Source organism: Taurulus bubalis, assembly GCF_910589615.1.
Source record: "Taurulus bubalis genome assembly, chromosome: 15".
NCBI lineage: Eukaryota > Metazoa > Chordata > Actinopteri > Perciformes > Cottidae > Taurulus > Taurulus bubalis.
The window spans coordinates 17,582,315-17,605,119 of NC_136603.1; the positions used below are offsets into that span (position 1 = coordinate 17,582,315).

Here is a 22,805-nt window from a genome sequence, read left to right on the forward strand (position 1 = left end):
TTTAATTGGATAATTTTTCCACTTTGGAAATCAAACAGTTACTTAAATGAAACCATCTGAGAAGTGCAGTGGGGGAATCTCTCTTTGGTGGAGACATCTGGAGGGGTCACAAACCAAAAGTGCAATATTTCCCTCTGGAATTTAGTGGAGTGGAAGTATAAAAGTTGCATAAAATGGAAAATACTCAAGAAAACTAAATGTAGTTCAGAGTGAATGGCCTCCGTTACTTTCCACTATGGGAAGAAACAATTAAGATGTAAAAGAAAGCAAACATTTGATGATGAAAAACCAACAACAACAATAGAGGGTTGTTAATGTTTCCCCTCATCACAGTTAACGTGACTTCATAGACAAACACATCTCATTAGCAAAGCAGCTTCGGTCAACCTGCTTGGTTACTTTTAAATGTTTTGTTATCATTTTCACAGAGTGCAGTTTATAGGACTCGTCTGTGTAATGGCTTCTGGCGGGATGAAGGCGGGGGTTCCACTGCAACAATCTGTTCAGGGACTTCCTCAGGAGACACACCTCCTCTGGCCCGTAACATCATTTCCTGTCTCGTGTGAAGACATGTGGGATACAATCAGTTGCATTGGAGGGTGGAGATGTTGGAGTATTCACACACACACATGCACGTGCAGGCAGACATGTGTGCGCCTTGCACAAATGCACACACTCCTCGTCCTTGAGGCCCAGTTCTGGCTGATCGGCATTAAAACTTGCTCTAGGAAACTACACACACACGCACAGAAACACACAAACACACATTCACACACACAAACACTGAACTCATTGGCTTCAAACACAAATGAACCATGAGTTTAATATCAAATAAAATCCCATGATGCAACGCTGTCACCATGTGTTTGTGATGCACAAGAGAGCCATGTTTAAATGTGCGACACATGGCTGTAAATGCCATGTTTTTTGTCAGCTGATCTGCCGTGCACGTGATGTTAATGTGTTTTTTTTCATTGGCAGAGAATATATTTATAGACAGGATGATGAAAGACATTGTTTCCACGGAATACAATGGCAGCCATACACTCATACGTATCACTCTTTGGACACACACAGCCTCTATGTCTGTTCCAATTACTCTTCTAATTCTCCTGACTGAAGTGTGTGTTCGTTTTTATATGGCTTTGTGGGGACCCAAATATGGAAGCATGCTGCAGGGGCTTGCCTCTATTCTGGGAACCAAAACATGGTCCTCCCAACTTTATTAACAGCTTACGTTAGCGTTATTACTTGGTTCTAGGTTTAAGGTCAGAATCAGGCTTGAATTGAGATTTGGTCACGGGGGCTTGGCAATGAACGATTTGGGTTGTCAGTCCGTTTGTAGAAGGAGGGAAAGAGGTACAAGAGGACAAGAGGACACAGATAACAAATCATGAAACCCTTCATACACACTTTAACATTGCATTTGTGTAGATGCGATCTACTATTCCAGGTTTCATTTGTTTTTCTGGAGTATTCCAGAGAGTGTGTGTGAGAACTGAATCATGATTTCAGAACTTGACTTTATTGCATCACTTTTAGAACTCACATTAATTGCAATGTGCCTTGTCCTCTCACAGCAGCTGTGGTTTCCCTCTCTGTGAATAGTATTCCTGAGCGTAGCCTCTTCTATGTTTGCTATAGTGTCGTCTGTCGTCTTTGGTACCAAGCAGTTTATGTGATCCAGGTCTTGTCATTCTGTTTCTTCATATCATGATTTTTCTATTGCTATTGACATTTTCTCTGCATGAACAACATCTGCTACAGGTATGTCCATCCTACAAGAATCAGTTGCTCGACACGCCAGAGTGAGAGAAGAAAAAGAGACAGGGAAAGAGTGATAGAGAGTAAGAATGAGAATAATGAAAAGTGTCACAGGGCCTCTGCAGATGGAAAGTAGGATTGCTGGGCACACACCAGACTCAGCAGAGAGAAGAAAAAAAAAAAAGTCTGGGGAGAAGGCGGGAATAAACTTGGAGAAAACGTTCACTCCTTTTCCAGAGAAAAAAGTTTGAGATGGAGAGTGAAAAAAAGGAGAGATGGGGGAGGGGAATGGGAGTGGGCGTGTCCAGCTCTGTCTCTTCCCTCCCTCCATTGTAGAGGTATAGATGGTGCAGGAGCAGCCAGAAGTCCAGTCCAGTGAGCTGCACTAGTCCTGAGAGCAACCAGCTCCAGAGAAGTAGTCGAGCCACAGTAACACCCAGCCTGACTCCTGCAGCTGCAGCACACATTAACTCAACCTGTTAGCAAAGATTTATTCAGTCAGCAAGGTGACAGCATCTTTTTTTCTTCTTCCTGTGTCTCACTCTGGACTGAGCTCACTCAGATCAAGGGCAGCTTGTTACTCCTGAGTCTCAGAGACAGAGATGATGATGGGGATGCAGCAACACTCACACAGCTTGCTGGTCCTTCTCCTCATGGTCTTCATCACAGGGATTGTTCTCTCTGGCCCTTCAACTCCCCGCAGGCGCAGAGGTAGGTGCTACTTACGTCAGTGTTAACCACATCTGGAGACATAACGGAACGCATGTGAAGTGATGCATTTGTTGGTTGTTATAGTCTTCTGTCTCTTGCGGGTGTCCTTCCACAATCAAAAAATCCATGTAAGTGAACGTCAGTGTGATTGTTGTATGTTAGCCCTGTGATGCATTAATGGCTTTTCCATGGTCTCTTTCTACCTTCTACCAAATGCATGCTGGGATATGCTTGTAGAGACAATATGTCATATTTAGTGTGATGGATTTGTGTTTCAAGGATAAATGACAAGAGCAAGGGTTTTGTAACCATATTGAGACAACCAGTGACTACAAAGTCTTTTCAGTGATGATACGGTTTGACACATATCGTTTGTAACATCATAAAGAAAGTTGGAAGCTTCTGATGAGAAGAAATCCCCAAATACACAAGAACAGAGGCAACGACACACTCAAATATGCAGTAAAGGCAACTAGTTTTGAGCCCAGTCATCCTTTATATTAATATCTGCTTAACATACCATGTTTATGATGACCACATTTGGCTTTGAAAAGAGAGGAGGGAGATCATTTCAGTTTTTTATTTTAGATTTTGGTTTTGTTGAAAGAGCACCGTACCATGTTTAGATATTTTGCCAAGTTGTAAAGAAATTAACCCATTTGCTTGTATTTTATTTATTTGATCAATCAATAGTTCTTAATTGTATTGTTTAGTTATTTAAGTTATTGTTTCGAAGCCCCACCCACCTCAAATTCAATAAGTGGATTTGATACGGACTGTCAATTAGAAAGAACTGTTTTCACAATCCTTGTGGTTTATTCAAATTTCCCTGAAATGAGGTGAGCAGACATACAAGTATATCAGTTCCTGCTCACAGGTTTTAACGATAGTGCTTCCAGGTTGGGGGTCAGAGGTTAGACTTGTAGATGACTTTCCTGGAACTGTGCCCCCTCAGCAGATGATGATGAGTTTGTAAGTTGGGTAATTATTTTCATTCATGACCTCAGGTAAAACATTATTTTATTGGTTCAAATATTAGAACTCTTATTAATGTATTTTTCTCAAACCACCTGCAGAGATTATTTACGACTAAACACAGCAGTGCAGCAGACAGATCATTTTGGGCCATATCTTGTCCGAAATGTGTCCAAACTATTAACAACAACATGGAGATTATCACAGTGTTTTTGCATTATGTAAAACATATTCAAAACAAATAACTTTCCGATTTGTATCAATACTTTGAAGATAATCAGTGTCAGAGCTCCCAAAGCCCTCATGCACAGTGTTTTCTTCTCCAACATAGGAAAGTCAGACTCACTTTGAAAAGGATTGAATTATATTGTATTCAGTCTCTGTCTGATTGTGATTCTCACAACATTCTTTAAAAAATAAACAGCACATGTTCTACACACGCTTTCCATATTGTCTCATTATAGTAGGAGAGGTGATTTGAGGTGATGAAACTGGAGTTGATATAAAGAAGTAAGCACAGTGGAGAAAAGACCTCGCCCAGTGCGTAACTTGCTGGCTGAACAAGGCTTGCAGACAAATCTCAGTGTGCAGCTTTGGGAGCCAGATGAAAGGAAACTGTGTGCTATTGCTTTGGGAGGAGAGTTAAACAACAGTATATCTTCTTTCTGATCAAGGCCCTAGTTTTAGAGTAAAACATGTGATGCAATGAGTTTTTTTTTGCTTTTTTATGTTATATATACTATAGCCTAATGCACCTTAGCGTTGACAGGTCTATGCACTGTTAGATAATCTGTACTTCCCAAGGCTTCTAATTCCCACCTTAGAACAACATATGGCCTGGAAACATCTGCTGAGCCAGACAAAACATGGCCACATGTCATGTGCAGATTAATAAATGGGAAATATAGAAGTAGGAAGAGGAGATTAGTGGACAAGACAGATGAATTCAAAGCACTTTAGGAAGTTACTAAGGACCAGGTTGATTGAAAGCTAGTTGCTGACACGTATAGGATAAGATTGAATGAAGGAGGAGAGGGATGGGATGGAGCAGCTCCACAGGGAGGGCAAAACAGCTGTTCCTACGTTGAATTTGACAGGTGGAATATATAGTGTGAGAATGGAGTGACCAACATGGAAGCCGCCATGGAGGGGGGAAAATATCGAAGTATGATCCCAGCTGGGCTGCAAGGCCTCTTGTGAACCAATGGGCTTGTTCCAGAGAAAGATGGGATCAAAGAGGCTCCTGCTGGATAACAGTACTGTATATATTCAGAGGGCTGAGTATCCCTGGTCTGCAGGCTCAGTTCAGCTGTTGTTTGTTCACCAGCTATATTATTTCAAACCCTCTGTGCTCTGGCTGGAACTAGGCTCAGACATATTTGCACACTTCCTTGCCTTAAATGAAGGTGACTTTTTTACCAAGGGGCTATAAAACACACTCTCTCTACGGGACTGGAAGCTAACTGCGCTCTCCTGTCTCTCCTCTTCCAAGACCTGAGACCCTGAAATACTGGTGGGTGCTAGAGCTGCGTAAAATCATTCAGGAAGGGTGTCATCTGCAGTCTGTTTAACTGATTCTATACACGTGAAAGTGCATGATACCTGGGGCTGTAGACCAATATATTGCACTAATATTAATAGGTCATACCAAGTCAGGGGCAGTGATGGCGGAAGAGAGGGGTGATTGCTTCCCTTGGTGACCCCATGTTTGAACAAACCTCAGGAAAAGTGCCCTCTAGGATGCTTCTATAGAACCTACACCATGATAAAGTGCCTCTAGGATGCTTCTATAGAACCTACACCATGATAAAGTGCCTATAGGATGCTTCTATAGAGCGTACACCATGATAAAGTGCCTCTAGGATGCTTCTATAGAACCTACACCATGATAAAGTGCCTCTAGGATGCTTCTATAGAACCTACACCATGATAAAGTGCCTCTAGGATGCTTCTATAGAACATACACCAGTGGAGAAAATCAGCTGTTGCCTTTTTGATATTTTTCACCGACCCCTCAGACAGCCTGAGTCCGCCACTGCTCAGGGGTGTATGCAGCCTGTAGAGCACTGCTGTGATGTTCAGATGCTCAAAACAAACTGACATGACTTCATTATTATGTCACCTCCATCCACCAATACCACCACATTCATTTCAAAGAGCGGAAAAGTTCTTTTCCATTGCACATTATTGAAAACAAAACCAGCCTTGTAGTCTTGTTCCAAGGATTTTTTTCTCTCTCTTTTGGAGGCTTTGCTTAGGATATTTATAGTTCATTAGTTCACACATCAACGTGAGTGGAAAAGTCTTAAGATGATCGAAGTTTATTTATTCTCAGAGTGTTTACTTTAATGCTCCTCGTGTGAACCAACAGTGAAGAGAGACAGTGAGGCATGAAAGAACTTCCATGTCAGACAGAAAATCATGATGTGTTGATGCCAAAACATGTTTGCATGTGCACCATGCACATTTTAATATGAATTTGCCAAACACACATAGAAAGAACCTGTTGCACAACGGTTCAAAGTAAGAGTGTTGTGTTGACAACCCCATTAACCTACTCCCTTTCCCGGAGGACCGTCCATCACTGCTGATGATCCTAGATAGATGCTCTGCTAAGCCAAGATTGAGTTTCCAGTTTGAGGGTGTTTCTGCTTTTCAGGCCAGCAGGATAACATCCTCTTGCTTTTGGTCCAAAACAGGATGAATACAATGGTGAGATGTTCATTGAACAATGTGGCATTGTTTATTGGCTGATTCCCAGCGTTTTGATGGATTTCGTACAGTAATCGTTGATGAGTTATATTCTGCATGAGTGGGGCAGACTGCTTATGTCAGTTTTAATTGAAGGAATTAGTCTTCACTATGAGATTCCCAGTATATTATCTCATAGACCATGCACATTTGAGTGGGAACAACATTTGTGAAGCTGTCTCCTGAATTTGTCATAATTTCTTCATAACATACGGATCAAAATATGTACCGGTATCTATCAAAACAATTTATCGTTAGCTACATCATGCAATAGTTGGCATGTTTGCTCTACATAATTTCCCTTTGTTATATTGGTTATTAACATTAATGGTTATGAGACAATGGGTCATTTGCATCTCTTAGTGGTTGTTCTGCTTCTCTATGTTGTTGTTTTGCATCTCTTTATAGTCTTTTTGCGTCTCTTTCTGTATTTGGCTTCTCTTTTTGGTCATTTTATGTCTATTTTGTGTGTTTTTGTGTCATTTTGCATCTGTTGGTCGTCGTTTCATTGACCTTCCAACATTCATTTCAAAAAGAGAGGTTTCTGCCTCGTAGGTCTGTTCAGCAATCCATTCATGGTTATTAAGAGTAAGATTATGGATTACATTATACTTTAGTTATATGTCTTTTGACAAGGTTGTAAATCTTTCATAGTTTCATGCATTTGACACCAGAGATGCTGGTAATCAATCATTATTTTCCTCATTATTCATTATTCATCCACACAAACACACCAGATGACCTTGTGGCGTAGCAGATTCTTTTCTGGCTCGCTAAATGTCAATAGTTTTCCTTTGTGCTGCAGTTGATTGATTAACAGGAATGTGACTAGATTTTTTCCTAAAGCTTTATTCATTTAACTCTGGAAATACTGATTAGTCTTAACAGTCCCTAAGCGGTGTGTGGGCCAAATGGCCCGAGCTCTGGACGGATTGTCATGGGACCAAGCCAGTGTTTGCTTGTACTGGAGTTGAATACACACTGCCAGAAGTTTCCTAATGTTTCTCTGAGCCCCTCTCCCTCAGAGCCAATCTCCCTCATGTTTTATTGGAAATATTGATGAAAGAATCACAACAAATGCAGTTTTGATAGGAAACACATAGCTGGAAAAGCAGGAGGGTATTTTTCAAATTCAGGGCTTCCCCCCTTTTCACTGTCTGTGTCTGTTTTGGCGTCTGGCAGCTGCTGGCAGTATTCCTCATGCAAAGTTCCACTATTTCATTTAATGCTGAAATATGAGCCAAGGACTTGCTCTGGAGAGTATAGTACAAGCCATAATCCAGGCAGAAAGTCCATACTTTTAAGTCTCGTAGATGAGGTTTTGGTCTCCATAGACTCATTTATGGTTCAACTGCATACAAATGAAAGAAACAGAGCGTGGAAATATAATTTAATTCATAAATATGCTCTTAATTCTTTATTGATTTAAGAAGGTCTTTACTCATTGAATTAACACACTGAATATGATAAAAACAGAACCACAAGTTCTGAAAAACTGGCTTAATTCACAGCTCACCATTTATCATCCAAGACTGCACTGGTCTGGCTATTTATTGTTTTACAAGAGCGTTGGCCAACTGTCAGTCATAAGTCACACTGCTGGCCCAGCTGTATTCATTTGAGTTATCTGAAGATGATTAGCGTGCCTGTTAGAAACTGGCTAATTGCTAGCATACCCGATTCTTGACATAGCAGAGCCAAAAGAAATATAAGTGAATTCATCCATTCTTTGTTCTTGAGCTGCTTTTTATCTTTTTATCAAAAAAGCGTTAATTTCCAACCCTTTATTCAAAAACAGAAGTGACAGCGCAAAACATCTTCAGAAAGTGCACAAACAGGTTGCTCCTTGAACATCCCTGAGCTGTTAATTAAAACAACAAAATGGACTAACACTAAAAACATACACATCTATGCTTTACATCTGCCAAATGTGAGCCCTTTTTACTGTAATTGATCCCTCCAGAGGCTGCATTTACATACCCTACTTTATCAATATGTATGAAATACTGGGACAGAGGGAAGCTGTACTGCTCCATATAGAGCGTCCTCTTCCTTAAACTCGTTCATTCTGGGTCTCTTAAGACCACGACGTCACGTTGTTGGCTAAGCCCAACGACGTGATTTGCTTCATTCTACTTTGAGTAAAAAAATAAAAACCTGCAGCCAGATCCGCCGGTGTGCCGGTTTAACGTTAACGAGTGACAGCGTGAACTGAACCAGACCGGGGGGTGACGGCATGTTTCATCACGTTACGTTTTTTTACAAGCAAGACTGAACTGTAACGGAACATAACGTAACTTTAACGACAATACACAACCCAAACACGTTAGCTAACGTGATAGCGAGCTGACTAGCTTCCATTAAAAATAAGTTTGAGGAACATCAAGACGCTGATTGGCCAAGACTCGACTTGTCAAAGATCTTCTATTTTTGAGAACATCACAACCTCAGCTTTTCTCGTGTCTCACTCCGATCTCAGAAACGCTGGCCGGCCAGTTGCTCTGCTCCGCTCTTTTTTTTCTTCTCCGCGACTTATTGCCCGACGTAATTATCGCGCGACACAACGAATCGATAATGAAATTCGTTGCCAACACTTTTGATAATCGATTTTTATCGATTTTATCGATTCATTGTTGCAGCCCTAATATATATATATGCATGTATATATGCATATATATATGTATATATATATATATATATATATATATATATATATATATATATATATATATATATACGCCTCACTGTACCGAGACCTGCTTCTTACACAGACACACACACAGCTGGGATTTCAGTCAATAATGTTTGAATTTGTTCAGAAGGTAAATTTCCACAATTATATAGCGTACAAAGTTTTCATAATAAAGATCATATCCCCTACTGCATAACCTGGGTGGAAAGAAGATGCATCCAAACTCAATATTTCTCATGGCACTTGCACACACAATAAACTGTCTCTCCTACCCCACGCAATTACCTTCATCACAATTTTGAAAACAGATCATATCAGGGTTTTTCCACTATAATTGGGGTGTTCCTCTTTGCGCTTTCAGTGAACCCAGCAAGCTTGGAATAGCAGAAACAAAATATGCCAGAAAAAAAATCTTGTACCACTTTTCAAAACAACAAATTACTATTTTGCTCTCTCTCTGCAATTTCCGACCTCAGAACAAGTCTAGTTGGCTTTAGTTTCCCACCCTTTGATGGCTGCCTTCATGCAATATCTGTCCCAAGGCTCTGCAGTTAGGATTTTATTCTGTACAGTATCCAGTCAGTTCTGGCACAAAATGTGCAGTTTCTTAAAAAGTAATCTCAATGTGTGTGTGTGTGTGTTTGAGAGAGAGAGAGAGAGAGAGAGAGAGAGAGAGAGAGAGAGAGGGAGAGGATGGGTGAGAGAAACACACAGAAAAGCATTACATCATACCACTTTCTTGTCAAATAAACACAAGCTCAAGTTGACCTCAAGTTTTAATAACGCTTGTTCGCAGATCTTTATTGAAAATAACAATACATGTATTTCAGCACAGACATATATCTTGAACACCCCATATAAAAGCTTCAATGTATGCAGTTTGTGATGCTTTTATGTGGCAGATCCTTAATAATGTGTGTACTCTCTATAAAAGTAATGTTCTTATCCGGTTAGAAAGCCCACATTAAAAAAAGTTTTTTTCGACACTTCAATTTTTGTGCTCACTTAATAAAATCACCATTATTACCTTCCAGTAAAACTGACACCTCAGCAGAACATGGACTCCTTGAGTGGAAGTGTGAGGTGATGGAGGACAGAAGTGTCGTAAAAATTAGAAGCACTTGTGTAAATCTGTGAAGTCTTACTACAAGCTTTTCATTCCGCTTTCACAAAACAAGCCGGGAATGGAAAGAAGATGAAGAAGAGAAGTTTTTCTGAGGGTTGCTTGTGCTACAGTCTGGTAATTTGTTTGCAGTATTTCCGTCTTTTTTATTACTTTTGATATGTATTTAGAATTCCTGGTTTCTGTCTTTAAGGATTCACCCTCACTCTATAACGACGAAAAGTTTCTTCTTTTTTCTTTAAATACTTGCATTGGACTGAAGTGTGCAGAAACATTTGGGCCTAAATGAAATTCTCAAAATCATTGTTTAATGGAACACCTGTGTCCTCTCCTGCCTCCACAGTGAGACGTCAGAACATGAAGGTCCGCATCAACGCCACAGGAGACACCATCGTGATGAAGTTTTTGAATCCCAACGCTGACACCAAGCTTGAGGGTTTCATAATGGGCTATGGCAGCAGCATGTTCTCCAGACAGTTCATTCAGCTGCCCGAGAATGGAGAGCTGTATGAGACTGAGTTTGGTAAGAAAGGCTGTGGAAATGTGTGCTTCCACCTTGCAATGAGGAACAGACTGCTATGATGCATAATGTGACTCGCATTGTTACTTTTAATTCATGGAGAGAGTTTAGAGGATAATCTCTAGTTATCTTCTGTGTTCAGACGCTGAGCCAAAGTACCTTATCGCCATTCAGCCCATCCAAACCAATGAGGTGAAAAAGCAGTGCACAGGTAATGCTACTGCAAGAGTTTTAGAGGACAAGATCATCATTAAGGTGACATGGTAAAAGTGAATCATGAGGGTGGACATGGAGGTTCAAGTAAAATGTGCATTTGTTCTCAGGTAAAGTGGAACTGCAGAAGCCGCTTCACCTGGTCATCGGGTCGGTCACGCCCACCTCAGTGCTGCTGTCCTGGGGGACCCTGCTGAAAACTCCCTATGAAGGCAACGTCATGGATGAGTGTCTTGAGGATGGGTGAGCCAACCACTAGCACACACTTTCAAGAACTTCATTTTCATGCGACAGAGTAGGAGTTTTCAAAGTCTGACATTGTGGACCACCCAACGCCCTGCTTTGAACAGGAAGTATAATACTACCATGGATTCAAGCTAGCTAGCTGTAGGATACAGTTTAAGCCCCTGTATTTGTTTGCATTTTGGAGATTTGCCTTCACTAAAAGAATGCAGAATTAGCTATTGTCTCCATGTATGTACAGACGTCTTTCACAGTATTACTTCAATACTGAAGAAAATGTGGTGATTCTGAGTCAAGTTCTGGAGTACGGAATATGTTGCCTATGATTTCAAAACAGATATATGAACCTTTATTTGCAACATACATCGGATGACATCAGATTATGATATCCTCAAAATTGTAACTGGATGTAAAAATATCTTATTTTTCTGTTCAGAAAGGTTATGACTCAGAGAAGGAGGAATTTGGATGCAGTTAATTTTGCTTAAATCTGAGCGCTGATGGTTTTAAAATACCTTAATTGCCTTCACAAAACAGAGTTAGCAGATTATAATTGGTTCCACGGTTGCCAGGTCTGTGTAGCAAAACCACCCCAATGGTTAATCAGAACCAGCCCAACACCAGAACTCAAACCATTGACACATGTTTTAAAGTCCAACAGCATTGCTGTGTTGTAATATCTACAGAGTAACACCATTCATGTTTAGTTTGCCAGCATTACAATCAGTTTTCCCTCAACAGTTATTACAACTATGTATGTGTATGTGGGCGTATGACATGGTCCATGTGTGTGCGTGCTGATCTGTCGTCAGTTTGGTAGGATTTGGGTATATATTAATAATTTAACTTCCACGCAAAATAGGCCTGCCCAACCTATGGACAGATAATGCAACCTGGGGCGAAACTTCAAAAGTAGCCCAATAGGACCTGGCAACACTGAACTGTGTCTTTTAATATGCTTTTCAACGATCCGAAATGTAGTTGTTGCAGAGACTGTATAACTGCACAAACAGTAAATTATTCCAGGTAGTTGAGCAAATCTCTTCTTGGTTTCATGTCTAATATTAATATAATAATAGTTTCATATGTGTTTTCTGAAAAAGAAGAAGAAAAAGGATAGAAGCATGCATCTTCCTTTGGAAGAGAAGCAAGCAAAGCATTGAATCCTGACTGAGCAGTTCATGCAGGAATCTACAGTGTTAAACTACATAAAAATAGCCTGAACTAAGATCAAACCCTTGCAGTTGTTAGAACATTGTCAGCATTGTTGGAATACTGAATAAGACGAGACAATTCCAGTTCATCGTATCTTAATGTACTCAGCAGATCTACATATTATTTAATCTGAATATCTAAATTTCTTGAAAGATATATGATTTAATGATTTATCTTTGTGTTCTATTTTTGCTCTGTCTTCCTCTCAGACACTACACGGTGCGTTATCGTGAGAGGAGCAGGAAGTGGAACTACCAAACCTGCCCAACTAGCGATACGATCGTTGACAACCTGAGGCCCCACACAGTCTATGAGTTTGGTGTTCAGCCCAACTCTAAGGATGGCACTGGGGTGTGGAGCAAGCCGGTGATTCACAACATCAGCTCAGGGGGCATAGATGGTATGTTTGATGTCAGGCCCTCTCACTGCAACAGTACGACAGCTCTTGAAAATAGACAACAAACAAGTATCTTTGAAAGTGAATCAACAAAGATCCATGCAGTGTTAGTAATGTCATAATGACATTTAGGTTTAGATATGTATGCCCGCATAAGTATACTTAAGCCCTGGGCCTTCTGAACAAGTGTAGATATTTTCATAGTTTTTAAAATAATCATCACGTTTTTTAATTTGGTATTTAATCATCATACCTGCTAAATGAATGATACTTAGTGTGAGAAAAAGTGTCGTTGCAAAAACCTGCATATCGACCCAGTCCTTATTTAAAAGTTAAAATAATCAGTCCGTACTAATCACTACGATCTGGTTCTCTGTGGACAAACGTAACACCGATCAGAAAGTATTGCTTCATTCCTTTCAAATCTTACTAGTTTTGACATTCTAAAAGCTTCTGCATGATTTTTTTTGGTGTATAAATCTGTGTGATCACTCATTTAGGTAACAGCTTGTTTGCTAATTTAGCAGTGTTGTCTACATAATAGCAGCAGGAGATACGAACCAGTCTGAATCCAAACCAGTTTGTGGTTAACATTTAAGCCACGTCTGAGGAACTCTCTCATTGATTCTTCCAAAAGTAAATGCATTTTGAAGAAAGTGTTTGGTTGCGAAATGTGGTTTTGTTTAGTTTCTTCATTTTCTTTTAGTTCCACTGCGCTGATTTCTTTACTGATTTGTATCTTTTGTCATATTTCTAGAGAAGGCCATCAGGAAAATATTTAAGCCTCCTGTCAACCCTGTGGTATGTATTGGACACACTCAATTCCTTTTCCAAAGTTTAACCAAAGCAGTATAACTAATATAAAGCTGTATGTTGTAGATTGTATTACATCAGAGTCGTATTGTATAAATATGAAATTAGAGTGAGAATAAGCTAATATGACTTCACAGGTACACCTACTCTCCTTAAAATAAATGTCTTTGGGAACAGGGTGTTTATCTGGAACAGGAAATATGCTTTAGAGTCCATGTTGTGCACTTTTGTAAGCTTATGCTATTCGCAGGGTTGTTTGCCTCATTAGTTTTCCATCCAACTACTGAATGGAAACAGCACCAGTGCAGCCAGGACTTGCCACGCCAAGAGCAGTCTGTAACGAGCAAACTTCTGGAGAGGAATAAAGCCGAGAAAAAAAGGAGACGAGAAGACGAGATGGAAGAGGAATAAAACGAATGTGGAAATGAGTTGAGATGAGAAAGGTGGCACTGATTTACTGACAGTGGAGGGCTAATGTGCCATGCACCGGCTGTCACACTCGTAAAACATCCCAGCTGTTGAGAATCAGCGACTACACTTGCCCTACTAGAGGGAAAGTAGAAATAACAAGCTTCTCAGCAGAGACTTTACCAATTCAACATAGAGTAGAGGGCCGAAGACTTATTGAAACACAGAGATAGAGATGGTACTGAGGTCGATGGCAACACTTTGACTCATTGCGATCATTAAAAAGACGAATGACCCATTCTATCCCTTGTCTTTCTGTCTTTCACCCTTCAGAAACCTTTAACGCCAGGTCCACACTCCGTACCTTTTCCTCCACGCCATGGTAAGCCAATAGAGACATGCTGCTTTTGGTCAAGCCCACTGAACCTGTTTTTTGACAGCAGCAGAATGTTTATAAAATACTTTGATTTATTGCCACTCAGGACTATTTGTTTCAGCCATTCCTCGTGAGCCTTGCTTTAAGACTCAGCACTGGAAGAATTTTAACTAGAACTTTTGATTTATCTTTTTTTTCTGACAGAACCTCCTCATATTAAGTCTAACTTTTTTTGTATTCACAATTTTCATCTTGCTGTTTATCGCAGATACCACACCAACTGTGTGTTCATGATGATGGGTTTAGCAAAACAAATAAGTATGTTCCACAAATCAAGATAACAAAAAGACCAACCCAGTCTTCCACAAATCATGTTCATTTTTTGTTTTCATTAATGAGTCCACCTGCTTGACCTACCTTTGAATGTGGCTCGAATCAATGTTGTTTATTTAACAATAACCCACATCACTATGTGTAATATAAAATAAGATATTTTTTTTGTGATCATTATCAACTGACAGTTTGAGCATCTATCATCTGTTCATGTCATTTTGGACCACAGCAGGCAGCTGTTTTGAGCAGCAGAAACCTGCTGTACATTGCCTGTGCAGCACCAAACAGCAGACACATAAAGTTAACAACTCGTGTAACAGCTTGTGAACGTAGTATTGAGCAGCAAAAGAGTCAGACATTTTCCTTAGTAGTTGGAGAAGGCCAAAAAAAAGCGCTTAAATGGGAATGAATAGTATTGGAATGGGTGCATGAAAACCTTTTACACAACTCTTTTTTTCAGGATTATGAGGACATTTTATGTGTGACACATTGACTTAAATATTTTCTCCCATGTCAGTTCTCCATAACAGGACCCAGGGCAGGATACCTCTTTTGCGGAACATAGCCCCAAAGACAACTCGTGGTAATTACTTTTCTGACCTAAAGCTGAGTTCAGAGGTCAGAAAAACATTCTTGACCTCATGTCTGACCATTCTACCTGTGTTCTTCCTCACTATCCTGCTCATTGTTTATTGCACATACACCAGGTTTTTCTTTTGTACATTCTGCAGGACATACATAATTCACTTTTTTCACCAGGTCTACTAATGTACACTATATTTCTCAGCTCCCACCACAACTACTACACAGGAATCTCTGTCAACCCCTGGACCCACACTGCCTGTGGCCATCAAACAGCCAATCGGTAAACCGTGAATCATGGTTCATTTTGAAAAAGCTTCATGGCTCTCATTCAGGCTGTGTGCAGTCATAGACTTGGCAGACTGTATTTGAAGAGGCTGTCAATGCTTTACAGTGTCCTTTGTAATTAGCTGCATGATTAAGAATAGCATGCTCTGATTGAGTACAGCGGCTAGATCCTCCTTGTGGAAACCAATGGTGTCAGCCTCGGCTGCATGGTATTTTAGCAAGGCAACAAAGCTTGCAAAAATTCTTAATGATTTCTAGGTTCTATTGTGTATGGAAAGTTGTTTTATAAGTAACACTGATTTGCTAAATATAACCGACAGAACTTTATCTAAGAACCCTGTAATGTGCCAGCCCATTCATCAGGAATGTTATTTACATTACTTTAAACCATGGATACGTTGAATATTTGCTGTGTTTTGCAGAAGCGTTTGATGGCAAAAACTAATTCTGGCGACTGGGTTGTTGGTGGCGCTCAGTCTAATTAATTTAAAATCAGTCCCATGTAAACCCATAATTATCAACATTTTTTTATATTATATATGTTTATATTGTACAGTAGTTACAGTTTGATTATTAATCACCATTTTTGCTGATTACAAACTTGAGGCTTTTGCTTTAAATGCAGCTCAGAGGATGTGAAGCCTGCATGATAGAACTGCATGCACCAGACATTCCTCTCTCTCACAAGCCTACTTTTCATCATCTACTTCTCTTGTATAACCCTGTCCTTCCGTATTTCTTTCTCCAGCCTTTATCTTGCATTTGCAAGTAACCTTATTCTTATTAAATTCTTTTAAAGGTTTGTCATGCAAATGCTATGTCACAATTTTGGGCCTTGATGCATCCAACAACTGTTCAATTGTTGCCATAAAGTTGAGATGCGGAACTACATGTTGCAAATGTCATGTTATCTATTGGTTTCTTTGCCTTCCTGCTGTTCTCTCTATCTCTGTCTCTCTCTGTCTCTCTCTGTTTCTCTCTCTATTTTCTGTCTTCCGTCCCTTGACGTCTGATCAGATTGAACAATCAATTTATAATGGCCCATCAAAATCCCACAGCAGGCAATCAGTCAGCAACTATTAAACCCTCATCTGTCATAGGCTCTTGGAGGCACAGCCAATGGATTTGGATAGCCGTCACTCACAGGCATCCTAGCCCTGGTAGCTTGGTCTGTTCGTAGTAACACGGCTGTTACATTTCAAATACCTCCATATGGTCTGTCTGCTTTTGAAATTGGATCCGCTCATATCAGACATGATCTAGGTAGAAGTTATTGTGTAACCTTTGCTTTGGATCTGTGATTTCTCAGGCCAGTAGCTTCTGGCACTTCAGCTTCAAACTTCAGCTGATCACTGTCTGTCTTTATGTCCGTATTTAATCATTTTCAAGACAATAGAATAACATATTTTATATTTTATTTAGTAAAAGAACCTTTCCTAAAGAATATTATATTTTAAAATAATATTGTAGTACTGTATGGAGGCTTCATGGCTATATTTTCTCTCTCATACAACCAGGAGGAGGAGACCTCTCCACATCTGTGTTGCCTCCTTTCATGGAGGTCACGTTATCTCCCAAGTCACGTCTTCCACTACACATTACAGCCACCATTACATCTGTGCTAGTTACTGTAAAGGAACATGGAGAGCATCTTCTGAGTCAACCACAACAAAAGCCCCCGTCCCAGCCTCATGCACAACCTCAACCAAATCGGCCACCACCACAATTTATTTCCCAAACTCAAAAACCTCAACTGAAGCCATGGGGGAATGCTCCCCCTCAACCACAACCAAAACCCCTTCTCCGGGCTCAACCACAACCCCAACCTACATCACAGTCCATACGCCAGATTCAACCACAACTCAAACCTACATCAAAGCCCATACCCAAAACCCATCCACAACCCCAACAAACATCCCAGACCATACTCCAGACTCAACCACAACCCCAACCAACATCCCAGACCATACTCCAGACTCAACCACAACCAACATCACAGACCATACTCCAGACTCAACCACAACCCCAACCAACATCCCAGACCATACTCCAGACTCAACCACAACCAACATCCCAGACCATACTCCAGACTCAACCACAACCCCGACAAACATCCCAGACCATACTCCAGACTCAACCACAACCCCGACAAACATCCCAGACCATACTCCAGACTCAACCACAACACCAATCAACATCAAAGCCCATACCCAAAACCCATCCACAACCCCAACAAACATCCCAGACCATACTCCAGACTCAACCACAACCCCAACCAACATCCCAGACCATACTCCAGACTCAACCACAACCCCAACCAACATCCCAGACCATACTCCAGACTCAACCACAACCCCAATCAACATCCCAGACCATACTCCAGACTCAACCACAACCCCAACCAACATCCCAGACCATACTCCAGACTCAACCACAACCCCAATCAACATCCCAGACCATACTCCAGACTCAACCACAACCCCAACCAACATCCCAGACCATACTCCAGACTCAACCACAACCCCGACAAACATCCCAGACCATACTCCAGACTCAACCACAACCAACATCCCAGACCATACTCCAGACTCAACCACAACCCCAATCAACATCCCAGACCATACTCCAGACTCAACCACAACCCCGACAAACATCCCAGACCATACTCCAGACTCAACCACAACCCCAATCAACATCCCAGACCATACTCCAGACTCAACCACAACCCCGACAAACATCCCAGACCATACTCCAGACTCAACCACAACCCCAATCAACATTCCAGACCATACTCCAGACTCAACCACAACCCCGACAAACATCCCAGACCATACTCCAGACTCAACCACAACCAACATCCCAGACCGTACTCCAGACTCAACCACAACCACAATCAACATTACAGACCATACTCCAGACTCAACCACAACCCCGACAAACATCCCAGACAATACTCCAGACTCAACCACAACCCCAACCAACATCCCAGACCATACTCCAGACTCAACCACAACCCCAACCAACATCCCAGATCATACTCCAGACTCAACCACAACCCCGACAAACATCCCAGACCATACTCCAGACTCAACCACAACCAACATCCCAAACCATACTCCAGACTCAACCACAACCAACATCCCAGACCATACACCAGACTCAACCACAACCCCGACAAACATCCCAGACCATACTCCAGACTCAACCACAACCAACATCCCAGACCATACTCCAGACTCAACCACAACCCCAATCAACATCCCAGACCATACTCCAGACTCAACCACAACCCCGACAAACATCCCAGACCATACTCCAGACTCAACCACAACCCCAATCAACATTCCAGACCATACTCCAGACTCAACCACAACCCCGACAAACATCCCAGACCATACTCCAGACTCAACAACAACCAACATCCCAAACCATACTCCAGACTCAACCACAACCAACATCCCAGACCATACACCAGACTCAACCACAACCCCGACAAACATCCCAGACCATACTCCAGACTCAACCACAACCAACATCCCAGACCATACTCCAGACTCAACCACAACCCCAATCAACATCCCAGACCATACTCCAGACTCAACCACAACCCCGACAAACATCCCAGACCATACTCCAGACTCAACCACAACCCCAATCAACATTCCAGACCATACTCCAGACTCAACCACAACCCCGACAAACATCCCAGACCATACTCCAGACTCAACCACAACCAACATCCCAGACCGTACTCCAGACTCAACCACAACCACAATCAACATTACAGACCATACTCCAGACTCAACCACAACCCCGACAAACATCCCAGACAATACTCCAGACTCAACCACAACCCCAACCAACATCCCAGACCATACTCCAGACTCAACCACAACCCCAACCAACATCCCAGATCATACTCCAGACTCAACCACAACCCCGACAAACATCCCAGACCATACTCCAGACTCAACCACAACCACGACAAACATCCCAGACCATACTCCAGACTCAACCACAACCAACATCCCAAACCATACTCCAGACTCAACCACAACCAACATCCCAGACCATACACCAGACTCAACCACAACCCCGACAAACATCCCAGACCATACTCCAGACTCAACCACAACCAACATCCCAGACCATACTCCAGACTCAACCACAACCCCAATCAACATCCCAGACCATACTCCAGACTCAACCACAACCCCGACAAACATCCCAGACCATACTCCAGACTCAACCACAACCCCAATCAACATTCCAGACCATACTCCAGACTCAACCACAACCCCGACAAACATCCCAGACCATACTCCAGACTCAACCACAACCAACATCCCAGACCATACTCCAGACTCAACCACAACCACAATCAACATTACAGACCATATTCCAGACTCAACCACAACCCCGACAAACATCCCAGACAATACTCCAGACTCAACCACAACCCCAACCAACATCCCAGACCATACTCCAGACTCAACCACAACCCCAATCAACATCCCAGACCATACTCCAGACTCAACCACAACCAACATCCCAGACCATACTCCAGACTCAACCACAACCCCAACCAACATCCCAGACCATACTCCAGACTCAACCACAACCCCAAACAACATCACAGACCATACTCCAGACTCAACCACAACCCCAACCAACATCCCAGACCATACTCCAGACTCAACCACAACCCCAACCAACATCCCAGACCATACTCCAGACTCAACCACAACCCCAACCAACATCACAGACCATACTCCAGACTCAACCACAACACCAGCAAACATCCCAGACCATTCTCCAGACTCAACCACAACCCCAACGAGCATCCCTGCCCATACTGCAGACCCAACCTCAGAACCAACCACAACCCCAATCAACATACCAGCCCATACCGCAGACCCAACCACAGCTCTACCAAATTTCTCGGCCGAAGCCACATTCCCAATCAAAGTCTCAAACCACAACCCCGCTCCAGGCCGAACCACGACCTCAACCAACACTCCAGATCGAATACCAGGCCCAACCTCAAGCACAACCACATACAAAGACACAGCCTAAAGTTCCAACACGTGCTCAGCCCACACCTGTGGCACATCCACAAATACATCAACCAACACTCCTTAACATACCTCAGACCCAACAAGCACTACCAAAGATTAAAATCCAGTCCCAAACTCAACCACAATTTAGAACTACAATTCAGCCACAAACGCAAACAAAGACCAACCCACAGCTTTCATTAAAAACTAACCAGGAGCCTCAACTAACCTCCAAGCAGCATTCTAAGGACCAACCAGCAGCTAAACCAAAGATCAGTCTTTCTCATCCCAAGAACAAAATAAAGCCAAAGAGCAAACCGAAGGCTAGAACCCAATCTCAATCAAAGACTCAACCTCAGTCTAAAACACAGTCTAAAACAAATAAGCCTCAAGTAAAGCCCCGAACAAGGGACCAACAAGAACCCCACCCAAAGCGTAAGCCATTGCCCAAAACACAACCTCCAACAAAGAAGGCTCAACCTGTATCTCATATCCAACCCATTCCCCAACCACAACCTTCACCAAATGCCCAGACTCAATCCCCACTTGAACCTCTACCCAGGCCACAACCTCAACCTGGGCTTCAATCTCAGACCAGGACCTACTCTGATCCCACCAAGGTCACCCCAAGGCAGGCAGTCTCTACGGGTAAAGGCCCTTCTTTTTGCCATCAGAAATCCACACAATCCAGTATTAAGACCGTATCTAAATTTCATTTTAAAAGGGGCATATTGATTAGAATTTCTGTTGTTTATTGTATTATTTTTGAGGAAAAGTTATCAAATGGTCAGAATCTGGTTTAAGTCATCTTGATGAGTTGCTAAAATGTATCTTTGACATAGATTTTGTTTTTAGAAACTGCAAACCATGATTTAATGTTCTCAATTGGTAAGACAAAGTTAGAGTCCATATACTTACTATCTTACTATTTGTTCCTCTAGTCTACAGTTGAGAGTTGTCTCTTCGTGGATATTATGATGACAACAAATACCCCACCTGCTTTTATTTAAATACAATAGCATAACCTCCTTTTCCATCATCTCCATTATGCCCCCTTTAAAAGTAAAAAATACATTTCTGTTATGTTAGATAAATAGTGAATTTTCTTTTATACAGCTCCTAGTCCACCAGGAGAGGGCAAACCTCTGCCAAGACCCGCCCTGGCTACAGAGAAGGCTGGTAGTTACAATCAGGGTAAACACCATGACAAGTTTGTCCCATTACCATCTCTGCTTTCGTCAAGTCAAATGGAACCCAGTGCTTTCAGTTGTACTTCAAACCATTGGATGATGTCACTGCTTCCCCATCTCCATCTCCATCATACCACCCTACACAACCCACCCCATCATTGCCCCTGCCTCCATGTGTACCTCCATTTTCAGCCTAGCACACTCACCTCACCCCTGCCCCATTCAAAACCAGAACAATCTCATCTCTCAATCTCATTTATGCCTCTCTGTCATTTCAGTCATTGTCCACTGTTCTACATTGTTTTCAATGATGTGCTCTATCATTTATTCCATCTAGGTAAAGCGCTTAAGCTGTCAGAAGTGGATCATCTCTAACCCTCCAAATTGCCTTTCTGCTCATCTAGGTACTGGCGTCCACAGGAAATCCGTTGCTGAAGTTCCTCGTTCTCCCATTAGCTCATCAGTATCTCTAGCAGGAAGAAACTCCACGCTGCCCCGCACCCGGGTTCCTCCTCCTTCCCCTCGTAATAGTGGGAGACCATTTTCTCGATCCAAGCCATTCACCTCCTCTCACAGCTCCAGCGCACCTGAGGGTAATGGAGCACTTACCTTCCTTTCATTCCTTTATCCCAAGTAGCTACCTCAGGTTATCCTCTCCTGCTCTCATACGCAATGTGCAACCTCCAAGAAAAGGGAAACACAACTAATGGCTCTTGATTCGGCATAGGATCTTTGTTTGAATGCAAACAATAGCCATTTGGATGCTTGTACCTTTCTCTTTCTCCCGCTCGATCTCCTTTACCTCCTCTCTCCACGCTCTGCCACATGTGCTCAGTGGGTATTTCCCGGTTTTACCACAGGCAGCAGGGACGTCTTCTGGGTCAAGATCGTTAATATGATTTATGGTCCCTCTTGCTGGCCAGGTGGGAAGTCTGGCTACAGCACTGGCCAGAACACATCGCATTTGACACTAACCATGCCAAGCCAAGCCCTATGCCGACAGTACAGCTACCATAGCCAGTCTCTCTTTTCTTTCTGTCACTGTATCTCTACCTCTCTCAAACACAATCGCACGTGAACTGTCAAAGGACAGAATTAAAGGTTTTATAGTCTTCGCAATCCCATTTGTATATCCAGAACATCTGTAAAACCAA

General features: G+C 42.0%; 1 protein-coding gene across 1 annotated transcript in view; it reads left to right on the forward strand.

The window, feature by feature from the left end:
- Positions 1–2,366: 2,366 nt before the first annotated feature.
- Positions 2,367–22,805, forward strand: part of LOC306747932 (target of Nesh-SH3-like) — a gene marked incomplete at its 5' end in the record, with an annotated part of 30,368 nt that continues 9,929 nt past the window's right edge. Inside the window, 10 exons of the mRNA XM_079231039.1 lie at positions 2,367–2,475; positions 10,360–10,539; positions 10,679–10,747; positions 10,860–10,992; positions 12,417–12,607; positions 13,362–13,405; positions 14,159–14,207; positions 15,052–15,117; positions 15,322–15,399; positions 22,056–22,244. Coding sequence (XP_079087165.1) covers positions 2,367–2,475; positions 10,360–10,539; positions 10,679–10,747; positions 10,860–10,992; positions 12,417–12,607; positions 13,362–13,405; positions 14,159–14,207; positions 15,052–15,117; positions 15,322–15,399; positions 22,056–22,244 — 1,108 coding nt within the window. The remainder of the gene's footprint in view (positions 2,476–10,359; positions 10,540–10,678; positions 10,748–10,859; positions 10,993–12,416; positions 12,608–13,361; positions 13,406–14,158; positions 14,208–15,051; positions 15,118–15,321; positions 15,400–22,055; positions 22,245–22,805) is intronic.